Source organism: Mustela erminea, chromosome 17 (genome assembly GCF_009829155.1).
Source record: "Mustela erminea isolate mMusErm1 chromosome 17, mMusErm1.Pri, whole genome shotgun sequence".
Classification (NCBI taxonomy): domain Eukaryota; kingdom Metazoa; phylum Chordata; class Mammalia; order Carnivora; family Mustelidae; genus Mustela; species Mustela erminea.
Window position 1 is genome coordinate 29,900,690 of NC_045630.1, and position 21,298 is coordinate 29,921,987.

The window sequence follows — 21,298 nt, forward strand, 5'->3', positions numbered from 1 at the left end:
AGGTGGTCAGAGGAAGAAGGCTTTCTGGACGCTCGGCAGTAAATAGCATGATTAATGGAATGGGGAGAAGAGACTGTTGCCTCGGTGGGAATGACGCGAGTTAGTAGATGGTCGCGATGTAATCTCCCTGAAGAAATTCCAGTAGATTTTGTGCTCTGCTTGAAAATGTCATCACTGAAATTGAAAAAACAAAAACTGCATGGCTTGCCACTTTTCACAGCCCTTTAAGACCAAATTGCCCTAACCGTTGAATCTAGCAGGCTACCAGAGAAGTAGTATGCTTGGCTCTCAGGGTAACAAACTTTTCTTTGCATTTGTGCCTCACCTAAACTTTGATTGTGTGCATGCCCATTTCAGCTTCTTCAGGTAGATGAAAGAGAATTTTACAGCTGAGACTGTGAGAATCACAGGTGCGCTTCTGGCAGGTTCCAGTGGACTCTCTTGCCTGCAGGCGACGTTGACTGATAACTCCGCTTTGCCCTGAGTGTCGGAAAAGCACAGCATGGAGGCCTTCTTGTCAAGCACCTCTTTTTTCTTCTTAAACATGTAATAATTAGCATTCCATCTTGTTTGAACGTTTTGTAGAGCATAGGACACACCATTCCAAAGTCTCTTGAGTGTCATGCAGTTCATACTCCTCTGAAGACACAGGATAGAAGCAGGCTGCTGGTTTTCAGATGACGGCCAGTAATTCTCTTCGATCATGCTGTGCTATAATTACTTTCTGAACACAATGCCAAAGTGTGTGAACAAAACATCATATGCTAGTGACACCGAAATCACTCCTTGCTTTTATCATGTTTGTTCTGTTGTCAGTGACAGTCACATGACTTTCCATCTCTACGTTTCGTGTCCCATCCCCCGTCCCACGGGAGGCTTTTGTGGCAGGCCTTGAAACTCAGGCTTCCTCCTGTGGCTCAGCAGCACTCTCGGGTATGCCTGCCTTCTCCTACTGGGATACTGGTACTCCCTGGGGCCAGGCTGCGCAGTGTGCCAGCACGTGGAGCGACCATAGGGTGAATGTGGCATACCCACCTGGAGCGTCTGTTTTACTGCAAGGTTTTGAGGGCAGAACATTCTATTCAAACCAGCTGTATGATGGAGTGAATTGCAGAATACTCATTAAATTTTAATATGAAACATGAATCTTGCAAGATCTTTGTTGGCCATAGGCTCCTCAGGGCTCCCAGCCTCATGTCGGGCATGTGTGTTGACAGTCCGCTGTGTGCTGTCTCGAATCGTGTCTCCTGGGGTTTGTGGTGTGTGGCCATCGGAAGAGTCTAGTTCCCAGAAGTGAAGTATGCTGGCCTTATTTGACTGAGCTCATGGTGCCAAGTGATCTGGCCTGGCGTGGTCGGGGGCTGGAGTGCTGGTCTGCATGGAGGGGCCTTCCACAGAAAAGAGGCGACAGTGTGCTCTCCCAGCTGTGGTGGACAGGCCAGCATTCTGGACTGGATTTCACAACATAGGAAGTCGTTTTGAGCAGGAGTGGGCAGCTCATGAATGTTGAATATATTTGCCAGACTGTATAAATGCCTGGTTTGGACCCATGAATGTCCAAGAAGTACTCTTGGAAAATAAAGGGATTCCTGAGAATGATAGGAAAAGCAGGCTTGCCTCAGCTGGCCCCCTGCCAGCTCGAGCAGCATCCATGTGTAGTCGTTAGTGTGTTCAAGGTACTTGGGTGTTATATTCATAGAGATCTGGTTTTCAGTTGACTTTTTTTTTTTTAATATTTATCTTTTTTTTTAAAAGATTTTATTTATTTATTTGACAGACAGAGATCACAGTAGGCTGAGAGGAGGAAGCAGGCTCCCCGCTGAGCAGAGAGCCTGATGCGGGGCTCGATCCCAGGACCCTGAGATCATGACCTGAGCCGAAGGCAGAAGCTTTAACCCACTAAGCCACCCAGGTGCCCCTCAGTTGACTTTTTTTTTTAAAATATTTTATTTATTTATTTATTTGACAGACAGGGATCACAAGTAGGCAGAGAGGCAGGCAGAGAGAGAGGAGGAAGCAGTCTCCCTGCCAAGCAGAGAGCCTGATGCGGGGCTCGATCCCAGGACCCTGGAATCATGACCTGAGCTGAAGGCAGAGGCTTTAACCCACTGAGCCACTCAGGCACCCCCCTCAGTTGACTTTTAATTCAAATCCTAGACACTAACAGAAAAGCAGCTTGGTAGGACTTGGTGAGCCCACACTTCTTATAGGTCACATGCAGTAGCAGCTCATTTAAATGGAAACAAGAAGTGAGGCTTGAGCCCTGGCCGGGAGAGCCGAGCAGTGTGCTGGTATGCCAGTGCGCTGGGGGCGTTTCAAGGCTGTGGTGACTTCCCAGTTCCACAAACATCCCCTGTTCCTCCCGTGGCCACACGTGAGGGGGAGCCCCAAGCATGGAGGATGGGGAGTCAGTCATGCTCACGGCACACATGCACTGGGTGATTTGTGCACACATCACAGGCCAAGGGGGTGCCATCGTCGTTCGATGGTGGCGCACACACATGTGATTCAGGGGCCCCATTTCTTTGCGGCCCTTGCTCAGCTCGTGGCTGCCTCTGCTGGCCAGAGAGTGTGAGTGTTGCGTGCCACCTGTGCTCCTGCTCTCGGGGCACTTCTAGGACGCAGGTGCTTCTCTGACTCCGCACTGCAGGCGCAAGAACGGAGGCTGGGGGGCCCTATCTGGCCCTGGTGCATCCAAAGACGCCTGCTCTGCAGGACCTTCAGGGTGAGATGGGAAGCCTCGCTGGACTCCAGGCATCTTGGGGGACAAGGGCCCAGTTGGTGTGCTGGTGAATTTGGTGACGTATGTGGACCTTGAGGTGGTTCCATGAGGAAATCTAAGGTCTCTGCGTTACCTGGTTGATGAGTAACGTGAATAAACTGCCTCTAACAGTCTTTCTGAAAAGGACGTTCCTTAAGCCAGCAGAAATGTAAATGTATTTTGTCAAAGCCATAATTAAAATATTCTGAACTGGAGTCTCCTATGCAGAGATAGTGGGACAGTGCATTTTCTGGGTACTGCTTAGATGCATGTCCTTGTTGGGACGTGCCGGTGCTCGGGCTGCTCGCAGGGGGCCGGAGAGGGGTGTCATCTGGGACAGAAGGGGGGCGCCCGGGAGTGGCCGTGGGGCCCAAGGGACGGGGCCTGCTGGAGATGCTCGGGTGCTGGGCTTTCTAGCCGGGCCCAGACAGCGGGGTCTTTGGTACCCTTCCTCCAGGTTGGGAAATGGAGGCAGGAGCGCACAGGATGGGGGAAGAAAGGAGGTGGCATGTTGAGGTGTTTGTGACGTTTAGGTAGAAATACATGCTAGGTGGTTGTCTCTGTGGGTTTGGAGCTCAGGAGAGAAGTAGGGGCTGTAAATATCTTTATGGCACTTACAGCTGTTATTGCAACTGTGCTGTGGGGCTCTGGAAGCCTTGGGGGTGTGTGTGTGCACGTGTGTGTGCACGCATGTGTGTGTGCTTGCGAGCTGACAGCAAGGGGGAGGGGACTAGTCACTACCCTGCTGCCAGACTTTATTTTCATCTACGCATTGTTCCTAAACTGATCCAATTTAAAACTCTTAGAATTCTTATTTGAATGAACGTGGAAAAATAAAACATGCCAGTCTTTTGTCTTTCGTTTTTATTAACGAAGATTTAAAAACGTACTGTTCTGCATAATTTCCATTACAGGTGTGAAGCGTGTACAGAATTACTGCTTTAGAGAGAAGGCTACACAGGCATGGACACTGAGTTCTGCTTAGTCCCCCTTCCCCACAAGTTTATTATGAGCAGTTCCAAACATACATAGCAGTTGAAAGAATTATTCAGTGAAAATATGTATACCCACAATCTAGATTCTAGCATTAACACTTTTTTAAACATTCTCCAGGACTTTGATTTTCAGCAGTGTGAAATTTATATATTTATTGGATTTTGGCACGAATGTGAAGAGAAAGTTATGTGTGTGGGTATATATATATATATATTCTTTTTTTATCACGATATAATTGACGTATTGGTTTCATGTGTACAGCATATAGTGATTTGATGCTTATAGTGAGAAATGATCATCACAGTTAAGTCTAGTTAACATATGTCACTACACACAGTTACAAATATTTTTTCCTTATGATGAGAACTTTAAGACCTGTTGTACCAACTTTCAGATATACATTATATTATTAGTAACTGTACTCTGTACCCCCAGAACTGATTTGATAACTGGAAGTTTGTGCCTTTTGACCCCCTCCATATCCTACTCCTTCCCATCCCCCACTTCTGGCAACCATCTCTCTGATCATTAATATTTGCCTAGACTTGCTTCATCACATACCTGTCCATTTATCCATTTCCGTGTGTGTGTGTAAATTATTTATTTAGATGTATGTCCAAGAAGTAAGGTTCAATCACGAGTGCACAGTGTTTTAAGTATTCAGTATGTGTATCATTCACTAGGGCCCAGTAATAGTTTTCCTTCCTCTTGTGGCAAAATATACATGGTGAAATAAACCATTGGGTTGAGTTTTGACAGATGAATGCACCTGTGTAACCCAAACCCCTTTCCAGACACAGACCATTGTGAGGGCGAGGGCAGAGTTCCCTTCCCATTTTCTCCTGGCTTTCATCCCTCTCCTCCATGGATAAACACTGTTCTGCTCACTTTATTTATTTATTTTTTTTTTTAAGATTTTATTTATTTGACAGACAGAGATCACAAGTAGGCAGAGAGGCAGGCAGAGAGAGAGGAGGAAGCAGGCTTGGCATGGAGCAGAGAGCCCAATGTGGGGCTCGATCCCAGGATCCTGGGATCATGACCTGAGCTGAAGGCAGAGGCTTTAACCCACTGAGCTACCCAGGTGCCCCACGTTCTGCTCACTTTCTATTATCAGTTAGCGTTTCCTGTTTAGAACTTCATTTGTCACAGAATGTGGAACTCTTGTGTAAGTCTTCCTTTATGGTGGGGTGCAGGTGCTGCCACCTGCATTGTTGCAGGTTCTTGCTGGGTGCTAGGGCGTTGTGTGAGCGGACCACAGTTGCCTGTTCTGTTGGTGGCAGTTTGGGCACTCTCTGGGTCTGTTGGCCACACCGGCGTGGGGGCAGTGGCTGATGCGGCCATGCTGTATTTGCAGAGGCACATTGCGTTTCACTTCCAGTCCCATGTTGCGTAAGTTATGGGGGAGAATCAACACTTGACTGTGAAACCAGCTTTGTGTTAGAGGCTGATGTCAGTGTTCTGAGCGCTGCTACGGTGGGCAAGGCTCAGCGAGGAGTCCAGTAGTTTAAGTGTATTCAGTGCATTTCAACTTAAAATGGATTTATCACGTTGTAACCCCATCCCGTCATGAGCCGAGGAAGATCTGTATTTAGTTGTAGTTTTAAAAGACAGATCCTGGATGTGTGCCAGATTCATGTTTTGTGTTTATTCTCCTCCTCTGCGCCTTGCCTATCTATTCCCTCCACCCTCCTGTCTGTCTTTCTGTAACAGCTTTATTGAGCTATTATTTATATTTATACATATGCCTTTTCTTAAAGGTGTATTTTGAAGAGAGTAAATTTTGATTTGCCAGCTCTTTTCTTCTATGACTTTTGCTGAAACTTTGCTTGCCCCAGTTCTTGGGGACCCTCTCCTGTTTCCTTCTAAAACTTTTCTGAGTTTAGCTTTTATATTTAAGTCGATTGATGTGTCTTGAACTAATTTTGTTGCGTGGTGTGTGGTGTGGTTTGACATTTGTGTCCCTATTGCTTCTTGAAGAGAAGTTTGTGGTCATCTGAATTATTCTCTTGTATGTAATATTTCATTTCTTTCTGGTGTTTCAAGCATTTCTCTTCATCTTGGACTACAGTATGCCTGTGCGGGTTGCTTCTTTGTGTTTATGCCTCACTTTTATTTATTTATTTTTTGAGGTCCTGTACTCTTCCTGCGTGTATGTTACGACCTGCTGCTGCTCCCCACAGGCCCCTGAACCACTGCTTGTTTCCCCCCCACCCCAGTCTTTTTTCCTCTCTCATCTTTATATAGGGTAATCTCTATTGATATATTGTAAAGTGTACCAATTCTTTCCCTGCCATTTCCATTCTGTTGAGCCATCCAGAGAATTTTCAGTTTAACAATAAAGAAAACAGTATTTTTCAGTAGTGGGAATTTCTCCTCTGATATTTCCTGTCTTTCCATTATTAGTGCACTTACTTTATGCCTTTGGACACAGTGAGAGTAGCTGCCTTCAGTCCAGCGCTGGTCGCCTTCATCTTGTGCGTGGGCTCTTGTACCTGTCCCTTTTCTGGAGACCCCTGCGTATTTTCACGGACTGATGGACCTGGTTCTCGAGATATGTTGCGGACCCTGTGGCTGCCCTTGAGGTGCCCTGAAAGGTGTTGGTGATGTCCCGGCAGGCCGGTAGCTTGGCTGAACTTGAACTGCACATTCAGTCTGGGTAGCTGTCAGCCTTTGCTGGGTGCTGTGCTAAGAAGATGCTGGCACCCGCATCATGTCAGGGCTCCCCGGGAGGGGCAGGCAGAGTGTGTACACGAATCTAGCCCGTCTTCCTCCACGCGCTGTGTTCCCTGAGAGTTAGCCACCACTTTTCCAGCCCCCTGGATTGCCCTCAACTCTAGCTTTTGCTTCTTTAAACTAGGAAGACTGGCGTTTTCTGTTGGCACCAATCTGCCAGGTCATACTGTTCCTGGGCCCTGTCCTCAGGCTGAGAGCAGTACAATTCAGGGATCTCTTCCTGCGTTGTTACTTTTCTGCCAGAGCGGACTCCTTTCCGATCGCTCTTTAGCACTTCCAGATCGTTGTTCTGTCCATCTTACCCAGAGTTTATAGCTTTATCGATGGGAGGGTCATTTGGGAAGGAGCCGGCCAGAAGCAGAACCCTCTTGGCATGGATTTTTGTCAGCGGGGAGGAGGTTGAGATCCTACAGGATTCTGCTTCAGTTCTTTCCCAGTCTTATGTGGTACGTGTATTTTCCCCTGTTGCTCATACATGTTCACTGAATTATTACCTCAGGAAACTAATAACCTACCAGAGTGAGAATATAAAGAGAAATAAGTGAAACTGTCCAGCCCAGCCCCACAACCATTTTTACTTCCAGGACTGGCCTACCCTGGCCCTGTGTGGTGTCTTTATAGCTAAAATCAGCCAGACTTGCTATTTTGAAAAACTTTTTTTTAAAAGATTTTATTTTTAAGTAAGCTCTACGCCCAGCATGGGGCTTGAACTCACACTCCCGAGATCAAGAGTTGTCCGCTTCTCTGACGGAGCCAGTCAGGTGCCTCCTGGGTATTTTTAACTCAATTGCTTGAATGTTCTTTGGGCTGCTTTGGTATATAACCTGATGAAAGTTATGTGAGGCAAAAAGCCTCAGGAAAAAGGGGAAATAACCTCTATTTAGTTGTTCTGAGAAAAACTTCTTGTTAGCGGGAAGATTTGCTAGGATAGTGAAATAAAGTGTTTCCATGTATCTCTCCTTCTGTGACTGTTTCTGAATGTCTATACTTTGTGTGAGCTCTCATGCTGTTAGGTGTGCCTGGTGCATTGGGAACTGGTCTTTGACACTGCAAGTTCGATTTAAGGAGATGATGGGCTAGATAAAGAATATGTGCTGTTTGTGTCTGTCATGTGCTAAGTGCCATGGGGTGTATGAGTTTGAGGTTATCTTGGCTTTAAAGAAATACTGTAAGTACTGGATTGTTCATTTGTGCTAAGAGAATAGACTTAAGAGTTCTTGTCATAAGAAAAATATTTTTAACTATGTGTGGTGGTGAATGTGAGCTAGATTTATTGTGGTCATTTTCACAGTATATACAAATACTGAATCGTGTGTATACCTGAAGCTAATATAATGGGGGGAAAGTTTTAAGGTCTTAGGTACAGACAAGAGGGTGTCCGGTCTGTGTGGTATGTAGTTCTTAATGGCCGTACAGTTAAATGACAGTGAAACTGCAGTGGCTTCAAACAATATGCGTTCATTACCACACGGTTCCTGTGGGTCAGGGATCTGGGTGCGTGGTGGTAAACAAGTACCGTCAAGACGCCAGCCAGGGCTGTGGTCCTGAGCCACCTCACCCCTGGGAAGATCTGCCTCTGGGCTCATTCACAGAGTTAGTGGTTGGATTCAGTTGCTTGTGGACTGTTGAACTGAGGAGGGTCCGTTCCTTCCTGGTGGGTGGCCTTGTCATGGGCCTTCCCCACAAATGGAAGCCACTGTTTCTGTAAATTAACCTTGGAAATGACATTCTGTAACTTTTGCCAAAGAATAGAAGATCACATAAGGGCATGAGTACTAGGAAGTTGGGGGCACTGGGAGCCTCCTGTCTGGTTGTTGTTGGAAGGAGGGAAGGAGATGTGAATTGTTTCTCATAGTGTGTACTTATAGCGGGGGCCAGAAACGTACACGGGTCAGAGATTTTAAACCCTGAGTTTATAACAAGGAAGCAATGGGTTGTCAGTAACAACCCAAAGAGAAGTCTTGCAGAGAGAAAGAAATGAGAGTAGCAGAGTATCTCTAAGGAGGATAACAAAACTTTAAATTCTTATCATAACAAGTTACATTCATTCTGGAAAATGTCATCATTTTTGTTTTCATTATTAATACTGATTTCCTAAAATTTATGTTAAGATAAACCTTCACCCAAATGCAAGTAAGATTAATGAATATAGTTTTATTCTTTGATGGGCAAAAGTACTTTCTTACATTTTCATAATATTTAAAGCTATTATATATATTTTTTCATTGTGGCAAAATACACATAACTAAATTTACCATTTTAGTCCATTTTTGGTGTACAGTTCATTGGTCTTAAGTACAGTCACATGGTTATATAAGTAACCATCACTGCCATCCATCTCCAGAACTTTGTCATCGACCCAAACTGAAACTCAACCCATTGAATCACTCTTTACCTGTCACTCCCTCCAGCCGGTGGCAGCCACCATTCCCCTTTCTGTCTTTGAGTTCGACTGCTCTGGGTGCCTCACATAAATAGCATTTGTCCTTCTGTGACTTGTTAATTTCACTCAGCATAATGTCCTCAAGGTTCATCTGTGTTATAGCAGGTGTCAGGATTTCCTTCCTTTTTAAGATTGATATTCCATTGTACGTACAGTTAATCTTGGACAATATGGGGTTTAGGGTGCTGATCCCTCACGGAGTCAAAAATCTGTGTATAATTTGCAACTTGAAAAAACTTCACTATGAAGAGCTTCCTGTTAACCAGAAGCCTTACCATCCCATGAACAGTTGATTAGCACATATCCTGTATGTTCTATGAATTTTATACTGTATTCTTACCATAAAGTAAGCTGGAGAGAAGGAAATGTTAAGGAGCTCAAAAGGAAGAGAAAACATTTACAGTACTGCACTTGTGTCCACCTGAAATCCACACACAGTTGAAACCCATGTTGTTTGAGAGTTCGTCGTGTCCAGGTTCTTTTCTTTTAGCATCATGTAAAGTAGAACATGAAGAAGAATGTGGAAATAGTAGAACACTTTGAGAAGGTGGTTTTGTGGAAATAATATAATTGATCATTAGAGTCTACTTTATTCATTAGAAAGAGTCCACTTTATTCAAGTAGAGTGGTCCTGAGTCCATCCTCTGAAGCTGACTGGCTGCTCTGAATCCCACTTCTGCCCCTGCTGACCAGTATCTACCAGTAAGTTTGGTGGGTAGATAAATGAATTAATAAAGGCAAAGCACACAGAACAGTGTGTGATACTTTGCGTTGTATTCATATAGTCATACTTTTATTAATGTCATTTTCTCCACAGCACTGGCTCAGGAATTAATGACCTGTGTCACCGAAATGTCTCTGGGTTTTAGGTCTTTGATGATGTAAAGTGATTGGGATTCTTTATGACCTTGATTTTAAGAGGGGTTGTGACAGTTTGGACTAGATAGTACAGAGAGTGGTACCATTAGTACATTTTACCTCCTTCATTTTGTTAGGATTTTTGTCCTTACAGTTAAGTTAATACGTTAAAACATATTTTTAAATTTAAGTATTTAAAAAATACTGGTTTATGGATAGTGGTAGAGCACAGTCCTCTGAAGCAGTTGGTTTTAATTTTTAGGAAAATACCATTTACTTTACTTTGGGAACCTAGTCTTCCTTCCTGTGGGCTCCAGGAAAGGCAGGAGGGCTTGAATTTGCCTGTGTTCCTTTGCAGTAAAGCCGGCCTCCTTCCGAGAACTCAGCCTGAGTCGTGCACTGAGGCAGGCTTCTACCCAGGCTCTTTCCTGTCCTGCTGTTCCCTTGACTTCAGCCCAGCACGACTTCATTTTCTTCTCTCCCCACAGATGCCTCCAGCTCTTGTCCTTGCTTCCTTGCTTCCTCCTCTCGTGTGGTTCTGAGCTTTCCAGAGCTGTGCCTTCTCATTTGCTTTGTCGCTCCTCTCTTTCCAGCTCCATTGTGGGCAGAGCTGGGTGGTTCTTCTTGTCACTGTCACGCTGACCAGATTGTGCATTTTGTGTGCTTGCTCAAGTCAAGAGGTGTAGTCATGACTAAAGCTAGATGGTGCCTGCGGGTGTCTGGGGGATGCCCTCCTCACCTCTGAACATGCACGGCTCTGTGCAGTGAGTGCCTCCTTGAAGGTACTTTTTCTACATTTTTACCCAACCCAATGATTTTTCCCCATTTTAAGAGATTTGTTTCATCCTACAGGATAACCCAACAGATTTGCTGAAACATTTCCTGAAACACACTGTTTGCTTTAGATAGACGGATCATTTTCTTTTGTGACTATGGATCAGTTAATAAACTAGATTGCATTTGTACTTCACACATGAATATAGATGTTGTGGGATGAAGAGTTCAGTAGTGACACGTTGGCGTTTTCTTCTTTTTTTTTTTAAAGATTTTATTTATTTATTTGACAGAGAGAGAGACCTCATAAGTAGGCAGAGAGGCAGGCAGAGAGAGAGGGGGAAGCAGGCCTCCATGCTGACTGGAGAGCCCGATGCGGGACTTGATCCCAGGACCCTGAGACCATGAGCCAAAGGCAGACGTTTAACCCACTGAGCCACCCAGGTGCCCTTTTATTTTCCCTTTTTAACCTTAGTATTTCTTAGAAGAGTGATATACGCCTATGTGGTCTTTATGGGAAGTTTTGCTTTTCTACATATTTGGAACTGCTGCCTCCCAGATGGTTTCTTCGCCTTGCAGAAAACAGATTGTTTGCTGCCTTTCCTCGTGTCTCTCTGTGTCTCTTTCACGTCTTTTCCTGTGTCCTTCGGTGGCACCTGTCACTAGCAGGCAGCTTTCCCTCTGAATCTTAGCAAGGTGGTTTTTTCCCCCCAGCCCCAGGATGGAATATGAAGGAGAAAATCTTCATCAGCATTTCATAAATGTGCCCTGTAGTGGAAGCCCTCAAATCCAGTGTGACCTGTCCTGGTGATGAAGGTTGGATCACTGAACTCGTTCAAGCTTGGTGTCCTTAAAAATGATTTATGATTTATGCTTTTAAACGTTATAGTCTCTTAAAATATACATGTTAGTTCTGCAGCCTTTTTCTGGTAAGCTTTTAGTGTTGGTCTGGTGATGAGCATTCTGTCCGTTTTCTTTCCTAAGGCACAGTTGTGCCTTGTCTTGAGTGCAGCCTTGGTTTCTTTAAAGTGGAGGGAGAACGGAGATGCACACGAAGTATTCTGACTGTGGAGGACACTATTGCCCATTGGTGAGTGCACTCGATCTCTGGCCTTTCTTCCCTCCCCAGAGGTGAGGGGTGCAGTGGAACTGAAAGTTTCCACCCTCTAAGCATGGCGTGGTTTTTCCAGTAGCTGGCCCGCATCGTGAAGCATAGACACACTCCCTGCTCGGGAGATTCCAGGGGTTTTAGGAGCTCTTGCCTGGAGCCAGGACAAAGACCAGATAATTTTTATGTCAATACAGATGTCTGTCTAGTGAGGAGAGGTCCTCAGATGGTGTGGAATGGAATTGGAAGGACTTGGCTTGCATTCATCACCGAGGACCCCAGTGGGTGGTGCCGTTGCTTCTTGTCTGGGCCTTGCTGTGGCTTGTAGGACGACAGAGTTATTCGGGCTTGACCTGTCCCTCACAGCTTGCCACACAGCTGTGTTACTTTTTCTTCTCTTTAATCTTGGCTTTTCTTTGTGCTTCTTGGCTTTGCTTAGATTTGGGTTTGTATTTTTAGTATCTCATTTTGAAGATTTCTTTTTTTTTTTTTTTTAAGATTTTATTTATTTATTTGGCAGAGAGAGAGAGAGAGAGAGAGGAGGAAGCAGGCTCCCTGCCGAGCAGAGAGCCCAAAGCGGAACTTGATCCCAGGACCCTGAGATCATACCTGAGCCAAAGGCAGAGGCTTAACGCACTGAGCCATCCAGGCACCCGATTTCTTTTTCATCTTCATTAGAAAACTAGTCAACTAATTTTGGCATTTGTGTCCTCTCTTGGCTGCTTGGATATGTCTGTCTGTCTTTGTTTCTGTGGTGATAGCTTTCCCTGGGCAATGGAAGTGACCAGACACTTGAATGCTACGTAGCTTGTAGCTATCTTGATTAATCAAGGGTGAGTTGAAGCTGTTGAGTTAACTTAGTACTTCACTGTGTGGAATGTGTCGAGATGCCCACTCCATTGCAATGGTGGAAAAAAATGGAGGAAACAGTGGGGACATTATGTCGAACTCTCTTGATTTTAGATTTCCTATGTATATTAAAAAGGGTTTTGGGGCGCCTGGGTGGCTCAGTGGGTTAAGTCTCTGCCTTCAGCTCAGGTCATGATCTCAGGGTCCTGGGATTGAGCCCTGCATCCCTGCGGAGCAGAGAGCCTGCTTCCTCCTCTCTCTATGCCTGCCTCTCTGCCTACTTGTGATCTCTCTCTCTGTCAAATAAAAAAATAAAATATTTTTTTAAAAAAAGGGTTTTGTTTTGTTTTGTTTTTAGTCATGGAATGACTTAGTTTACAGCAAATGGGGGTTTATTGCTTTGGTTTCTGTGATCCCACTGGGACTTCTGGAGGAGAAACTGAATTACGAATCCTCAGGAAACGTGTGTCCAAAATACTAATTTTTTTGAAAACTGGAAAATACTGTTTTGTTATTTGTGATTATTAGTAGATTTCTTGAATTATTTGCTGTAAGGGGCACTTTGCCTTAGCTTTTTTCACATAATCTTTGTGTGAGGTCCTGAAAATGCTGTCACTTCACAAGTATTTCTGTTGTGAGTAATGAAGAGATTTCAACTTCTGTGCTGACAAATGCTCTTTAATCAGTTGTTTTAGAAATAATTCTCGCCTTTGTCATTAACTTGCCTTTATTCCCAGGACTAGTGTACCAAGAAATTTCAGTGCAACATGAAAATTTAGACAGTACCACTCTATTTCAGTGTTTGTGCTGTACATACATTGTTATGAATTAGTTTTTGTAAAGTTTCTCTGATGGAAAATTAGAAATAATGATGACCTCACTGTTCTGAAGTTACCGTTGTCACTCAGTCCTGTGACCCCTGTGGGTCTCTCCCTGATCATCTGTCATCAAGTCATGTGACGAGTAAACCACAGGCTGTTGAGGAATGGGGGAGGAGTGTAAGAGGGGAGGGTCTGAAAGGGATTTTTTGCTTTTGAGGGTATTGGCCAAGAACTGATGTGATTAGCGGTTTAAAATCTTTGAGGCTAAAATTGGTAGGTGAGTAGTGCTTTTGTTAAGGATGAGGTTGGATGAGCTACTTAGGGGCATCTCCATTAACTTCTCTTTAACTGTCAGATGTGTATCTTTTCATCTGTTGCTCACTCTTGGAATTTGACTCTAAAAACTAAGATACGGTATGAAGTAATAAAATTCAAATCAGTCTTTTTTCCCCCAGTAGTATTATAGAATATTTAAAAGATGAACCTAGTACTTAATATGCAATTCAGATCATCTCTGCATTTTATTTCTGTATGTATCTCAGTCTTACTTGGTAACGGATAATTGAAACAAAGCTGAGATTTAAAGATTCTATCATGGAAATAGTCTTTCCGTTAATATTTGTCTATGAAGTTTAGAATTAAAAATCTAGAAGGATCTTTAAAAATTATCTCATTTTTACATGAAGAAATTGAGGACATAGGCTGTCGTCTTCCCAAGTGGAAACAGCGCCTTAGTCTCATTGCCATTCACTGATTGTTGGTGGGCTCTTTGTATTTCAAGGGGCAGATAGAGCTTATCAGAATTTGTTTTGTAGACCTTGAAGCAAGCCTGATGGTAAAACGAATCTTGCCATTAAAGAGTGGGTAATCACAGGTCATCAGTATTATAAACAGATGTCCAGTTGAACAAATGGTGGTTAATTTATACTTGCAGTTGTATTCAGTTTCATGAGCGTGTTAGATACTCAGCGTATTTGATGAGAAAGCCATTCTTGTGTTGCTTGTCTCTGCTGTTTGTGGACCCGGACCACCTCCGGTCCCTTGCCACACTTCAGTTTTTGGTCTCTTCTCCGCATTAGATTCTGCTCATCACGGCTGGAAGCCACTGTCTTTCTTGTTATAGTACCCAGGAAAGCACTGATTGTTTGCTAACTCTGCATAGCTGTATGGGAAACTTAGCATATTTCAAATATCTTAAGTTTGCCTCTTTTATTTTTCACAGTGAACAGAGTATCTGTCAGGCAAGAGCTGCTGTTATGGTGTACGATGACGCCAACAAGAAGTGGGTACCCGCTGGTGGCTCCACGGGCTTCAGCAGAGTTCACATCTATCACCACACAGGCAACAACACGTTCCGAGTGGTGGGCAGGAAGATTCAGGACCATCAGGTAAGGGTCTGTTAATTAAATTCTTGCTGTAAGTTGTCTCGAATTACAAAAGGACTTGTGAAATAGTGGGCTGCAGTAGTGCTTTGCCAGTGCAGTCAGCACGCTCTGTGTGGGAGAACCGGGTACCGGTCTTCCTTCCCCTTGTTTCCCCCTTTTAGGAGTCATGCGTTTGGGTGAGGATTTAGAGCTAATTGCCCAAGAATATAAATACAACTTTAAATTATGAACATGTGTCAGGTCTTTTGGCCTTCCAAGTAACTAGGTTTGGGAATCTGGAATAAATTTAGAACAAACAAAAATGTGAAATACCACTTAAGGAGCGGATTGTATGTTTAAGGAATTGATTTCCTGCTGAAGGTGTGGGGCTAGAGGAAAGAGTTGAAAGTGTACATAGTTTCAGAAAGTACTGTTGAACTCATGTGTGATAGAAAAATTGTAGGGTCAAGGTTGTTGGGAGAGTTAGGCTTTTACGATGCATATCTGGGATGAAAACTAAACTAACCATTTCCCGCCCTGGATTTCTCAGAAGGATGACGGAATTTATCAGATGACTTGATTTCTTGACCAGGAGCAGTAGATAGAGGAAAATGTAGATGGGGTCTTACTAGCATTAAGTATATGCTAATAGCAGCAAGAACTTCTCTAAAGGACAGCTTTAGGAAATACTTTTGGTTCCAGTAAGATGGTGGAATCAACCAGGTTTAGCCACAGGCAGGAAAAGTGGACCAGATTTCCAGCCGAGTCCTTAACCAAAGACAGGTCCCTAGGTTTCCACTGGGATGCCCTGAGGTGTGGTGTGTAGCAGGATACTGCAGCAGTCCTGTGTTATAGGGTGGCGGTTACAAACTGCGAATACCAGGGACTTAGGTTCGTCATGGTTGCACGCAGTGGCTGTGGGCCTGTGAGCGGTTGGGCTCTGAGACCACAGTTTGGGGTGCAGGGCAGGGCTGCATGCCAGCCTGCACATTGTCAGCCTAGGAGGCAAAGGTGTTTGTGGCTTTCTGAAAGATGGGAGTCTCCAGCTTCATTTACACAGCCATGGTCCAGAGATTAACAGACACTGGGGACCCTCCTGGGACACCCCACAGAAATGCGTGCAGTAAGGAGTCAGCCTGCGGATAGAGCAGTTCCCCTACTTAATGCAAAGTGCCCAGCCTGCCCCCCTTCCTGCCTTCGCAGGGTCCCTTCTCCCTCTGTTGGCCCCCCTGGACCCTGCCCTACCCTGTTCTTTCCGTCCTCGGTCTGCCCCTCCTGCACTCCGCCCCATTGTGCGGCTCTTCTCTGGTCCCCAGTCTGTGTACCAGGAAACTTCACTGCTGGTCGGGAACCCAGGTGCCCAGGTGCTGTCGAGGGCTCTCCCTCCAGCACAGTGGCCCCACATGGGTCAGGCCGGAGACAAAGCAGACACTCCTGAAGATGCTGTTACAGAGGAGAAAGTGAACTTGCTATGTGAAATGGCTTAACATTTTTAATACAACATGTCAAACCAGTATGGTGAATTGAATGAATTGATCATTTCATAGTACTGATGAACAACCCTAAAATATCTAAAAGTTGGCAGAAAAGAAAATGACTATTTAAAAATAGTTAGATTGAATCATGTTGTACACCTGGATATTATTATGTTCTATAAACATGTTATGTATCAGTTATGCCTGAATGAGTGAAAAAATTTAGAAATATGTCAGGAAAATTTCATATGAAACACTGACTTCTAGGTTTTGACAAATGGAATGTTTCTTAGAATGTTGGAGATTTGGGACGCCTGGGTGGCTCAGTTGGTTGGACGACTGCCTTCGGCTCAGGTCATGATCCTGGAGTCCCGGGATCGAGTACCGCATTGGGCTCCCAGCTCCACGGGGAGTCTGCTTCTCTCTCTGACCTTCTCCTCGCTCATGCTCTATCTCACTGTCTCTCTCTCAAATAAATAAATAAAATCTTTAAAAAAAAAAAAAAAGAATGTTGGAGATTTAAAAAAACTTCTTAGTAATTTGTGACACTAAGATGAAATCATTATGAAGATAAAAACTGTTTTTAGAAAAGACTTTGGAGTGACAGGATGTTAGATCTAGAAACCAGTAAAACGTGTAAGCTGTCCTTTGATGGACAAACCCAGAAAGCAGGAGGAAATACTAAAAATACTAATTTTTTTGAAAACTGGAAAATACTGTTTTGTATTTTTTGTATTTTGTATTTGGAGATGTTAAATAAATGAAAAAAATGGACATTGACAACACAAAAGCTGTTTCATTGAATGGAAAAATTGGCAGAATCAAATAAAAAATGAAAAATTAAAAATAAACAGTATTAGGATTGAAAAAGGTTTTTATAGTAAAGAAATCAGTTACAATATTATGAACAGCTTTAGCCAAGAAATGGATCATCTTGTAGAAAAACATAATTTACCAGAGTTGGCAGAGAAATAGAAGACAGACCAACTGTCATAAAATATATCAGTAGTTAATAGGCTACCCCCCAAATCTAAAAACTAGGAGGGAGGGAATCCAGAGCTTCATGAACAAAATCTAAAAACCTTTAAGGTATTACCTGTTTTATACAAACGGTTCTAAACAATAGTATTTTATGAGACTAGTATAATGTTGATATCTGTAACATAGAACAGTTTGAGAGAGGAAGATTATAGGCTAGCCTCAGTTATGAGCATTGACATAGATGTAAAAGTCTTCCATAAGATATTAGGAGACCAAATGCAACAATGTATATGGAAAAATTATCACCTCTTGACCAAATAAAGTTTGTCTTCATCTTGGTAATGTAAGGCTAGTTTAACATTAGATAATTTCTTAATGTAATTTGCCAGGAGAAAACCTACAAAAAAAAGATTAAGAAAAAACATTTGATGAAATCCATACATAATAATTTCTAGCACAGTTGGCATAAAAATGAATTTTCTTTTTTAATATTTTATTTGACAGAGATCACAAGTAGGCAGAGAGGCAGGCAGAGAAAGAGAGGGAAGCAGGCTCCCTGCTGAGCAGAGGGCCCAATGTAGGACTTGATCCCAGGACTCTGAGATCATGACCTGAGCCTAAGGCAGAGGCTTAACCTACTGAGCCACCCAGGCGGCCCTAAAAATGTATTTTCTTAAGCTAATAAGGACTCAGAGTGTAAACATACATCCAACATCTTATAGGATAGTATCATGTTGGAGGGGATTACTATGAGACTCAGGAATTACTTGGGGATTTCAGCTTTAATCATTTGCATTTAGCAGTGCAGAGGGGGAGGTAACCTAGTGATAAGAAGAGGAAGGAATCCAAGCGGTACAAGTTGGAAAGGAGAGAATAGAGCCGACCTTATTCCCCAGTGATACAGTTGTCTACATAAAAAATCCCAGGAGCATCTGCAGATGAGATATAAGAACTAATAACATTGTCAAGTATGGTTGCTGGATAGAAGATCAGTTTATAAAGCTCAGTAGCGCTTTTGTGTAAGTAGTAATAAACAATCTGAAAATACAGCTGACCCTTGAACAACATGGGGGTTGAGTTCACCACCTCCCATTCAGTTGAAAATCCCTGTGTAACCTTGCACTCCCCCAGAGCTTAACTGTTGATAGCCTGCAGTTCACCGGAAGCCTTGCCAATAACATAAATAGTCAGTGGACACGTGTTCTCTATGTTATATGTGTTATGCATTGTATTCTTACGATAAAGTAAGCTGGAGAAAAGAAAATACCATTAAGAAAATCATAAGGAAGAGAACGTACATTTACAGCACTGGATTGTTTAAAAAAAAGTCCATGTGTAAGTGGACCCATGCAGTTTAAACCCGTGTTGTGTGGGGGTCAGCTATGTAATTTTATAAAGAAAAGATACTGCTAAATAAGAAAAATGATAATGTACCTAAGAATAAATCTAATGAAGAATTGGCTTGCTTTCTTTCCTCCTTTCTAGGGGTGGGAGGGCCAGGAGGAGAGAGAATCTGACGGGGTTTGAAGCCACAACCCTGAGATGACCTGAGCTGAAATCAAGAGTCAGATGCTTAACCAGCTGAGCCACCCAGGTGCTCCTAATTGGTTTCCTTTAATTCCAGATCATCTTGTTATCCTTTTTTTGTTTTTTAAACATTTATTTATTTTGAGGGGGGCAGAAAGAAAGGGACAGACTCCCTGCTGAGTGTGGAGCCTGACACAGAGCTCAGTACAGGACCCTGAGATCACGACATGAGCCCAAACCAAGAGTCGCTGTGCCACCCAGGGTTATATTTTTTAATGGTTATCTGTTTTAAATAGAAACATCTTTTTATACTTTGTTGAATAATACCTAAATTTTCTGTAGTGAGAGCCATTAAAAAAAAAAATCCCCCATTCTTAAAATCGAATAGACACATAATACATTCATACATATTAAAATATGCTTAACACTTACTAAGCAGGTATTATGTTCTAAGCACTGTGCTTAGGTTTGAAAGCAAGTTGCAGTAAAGAATGAGTTGTTTCAGTTATGGTACATGTAATTTGCAGCACAGTGAAGCATACATACAGGAATGGTCACTTTGTTGAGAACATGCAAAGGGAGGGTCATGAACAACCTCATAGATAGGATGGGATACTGAGCCAAGAAGACAAGGAAGGGTAGACGCCCAGTGCATGGTTTGCTCTACTAAGATGTGGCTAGAAGTGGGTGAACACGTGGAAGATGGAACATTAGCATTCATCCAGACTCAGGCTCCCTGAGTGGGAGTATTGAGGATGACCTCCCTAGTGGACCTCGAGCAAGCAGTTAGTCTTACATGAATACATCTGCTTTCCCTTTTACTTCTTCTTCTTCTTCTTTTTTTTTTTGAGGGGCACTTGGCTGGCTCAGTAGAGTCTGCAACTCTTGATCTCAGCTTTGTGAGTTCAAGCCCCATGGTGGGCATGGAGCCTACTTAATAAAATGTAAAAAATAACTTAAAAATTAAGTTTCTTGAGATTATGTACGCTACTGTCTATCCTTGAAAGTTAGAAAGGAATGAAGTAATTGAATCAACATGTTCAGTCTCTCCCAGTGGAGGAAGTGAACTAGTGATGTGCATAGTAGGATTTAAGTAGCATATTCCTCCTCTTTTGTAACATTCTGTTGCTGAACAATTGAATAAGTAAACGTGGCTCTCTTTGCCATCTTCTCAGACTATTTGCCTAGCAAGGGAATAGATCCACCTTAAAATGGGGCTTATAGGGTGCCCAGGGGCTCAATTGTTAAGTGTCAGCCTTTAGCTCAGGTTGTGACCCCGGGGTCCTGGGATCAAGCCCTTAGCGAGGAGCCTGCTTTTCCTCTCTTCCCCCACCCCCGCTTGTGTTCCTGCTCTCACTGTCTCTCTCTCTCTGTCAGGTAAGTAGTAATAAAAAAAATTTTTTTTAAATGGGGCTTACAATTTTCTGATAATGATTTGTGGCCCCCGCCCCAGTACATACAAACATCACATGGCAGAGGCCATCATGTTTTAAATTGTAAAATATACAGCATGGAAGATTGACCATTATACCCACATCTGAGCGTACAGTTTGGTGGCATGATGTTCACTCCTCTTGGTGTGCAGCCGTCAGCGCTATTCATCTTCCTCCTATGCTGAAACCGAACCTGTGGAACAGGCTCAGTTTGTCTTTCCTTAGTCCCTGGCAACCTTCAATCTACCTTTTTTTTTCTTTTTTTTAGTGAATTTGATTACTATAGGTATTTCAAATAAGTGGAGTCAGAAAATATTTGTCAGCTTGTGTTTGGCATAATGTCTTTAGGTGGTCATCGTATTAAATTTCCAGTTTGGGTATTGGTGGATGAGGTAATACAGACAGAGCTTCTCTCTGAGAACCAACACTATCGGATGGAATAATCCTAAGAAGAAAGTATTTGGAGATCCTGGTGACAGAAGAATTATGGGTCCATGATCTGAAAGGAGAGAACCAGAGAAGTGCGCCTAGCTTTGGGCCTCTGTTTACCTAGAGGCGCGTCTCAGTTTTGAAAGAGGGGACTGAGCAGAGCGTTCGGCTGACTTCTGGGACTAGCAGAACAAGCACTGGGAGTTAGAGCCTGCTCATGGCGGAGGACTTTCTTGCTAATCCCCGGGCCATGATTTGGGACCCTGAAGCCCCATCCCCTGGGAAGAGGTTTGCCTCAGAATGAGGCTGGTCTTTATGGGAACTGATACCCAGCCTCTAATCACTTCATTCATTCTGGGATTGACTTGATTTCAGATTGCTAATTTTCCTAGCTGCTTGCCAGGCGCAAATGTGACTCTTCCTGGAAAAATAGAGCATCACTGTAGGCTTCACGATTTCCATATAGTTGTCCACACATGGCGTCTGGCGTGAGGAGGCGAGACAAGTGGTAACAGAACAGACCCACCAGGAATCCAGAATTGACTTTAGAGTAACTATGCCCGATATATTCTAGGAAGTATCATGAGGGTGAGAATTTCAGCAGAGAATAGAAACTTGACAAAAGAACCGCATGGAAATTTTAAGAATTGAAAGCTCGGTGCTGTTAACAGTTCAGTGGTGGGTTTTCCAGCCAACTAAAGAGAAGCAGTAAAGGGAATATAGGTCAGACGAAAATATTCAGG

At 43.4% G+C, this 21,298-nt stretch overlaps 1 protein-coding gene across 14 annotated transcripts in view; it reads left to right on the plus strand.

The window, feature by feature from the left end:
• The window catches only part of ENAH (ENAH actin regulator), a 131,392-nt gene that overhangs the window by 46,684 nt on the left and 63,410 nt on the right, over positions 1-21,298 (plus strand). For all 14 annotated transcript variants that reach the window (XM_032319077.1, XM_032319076.1, XM_032319075.1 and 11 more), the window contains exon 2: positions 14,569-14,734. In XM_032319077.1, the coding sequence (XP_032174968.1) occupies positions 14,569-14,734 (166 nt within the window). The remainder of the gene's footprint in view (positions 1-14,568; positions 14,735-21,298) is intronic.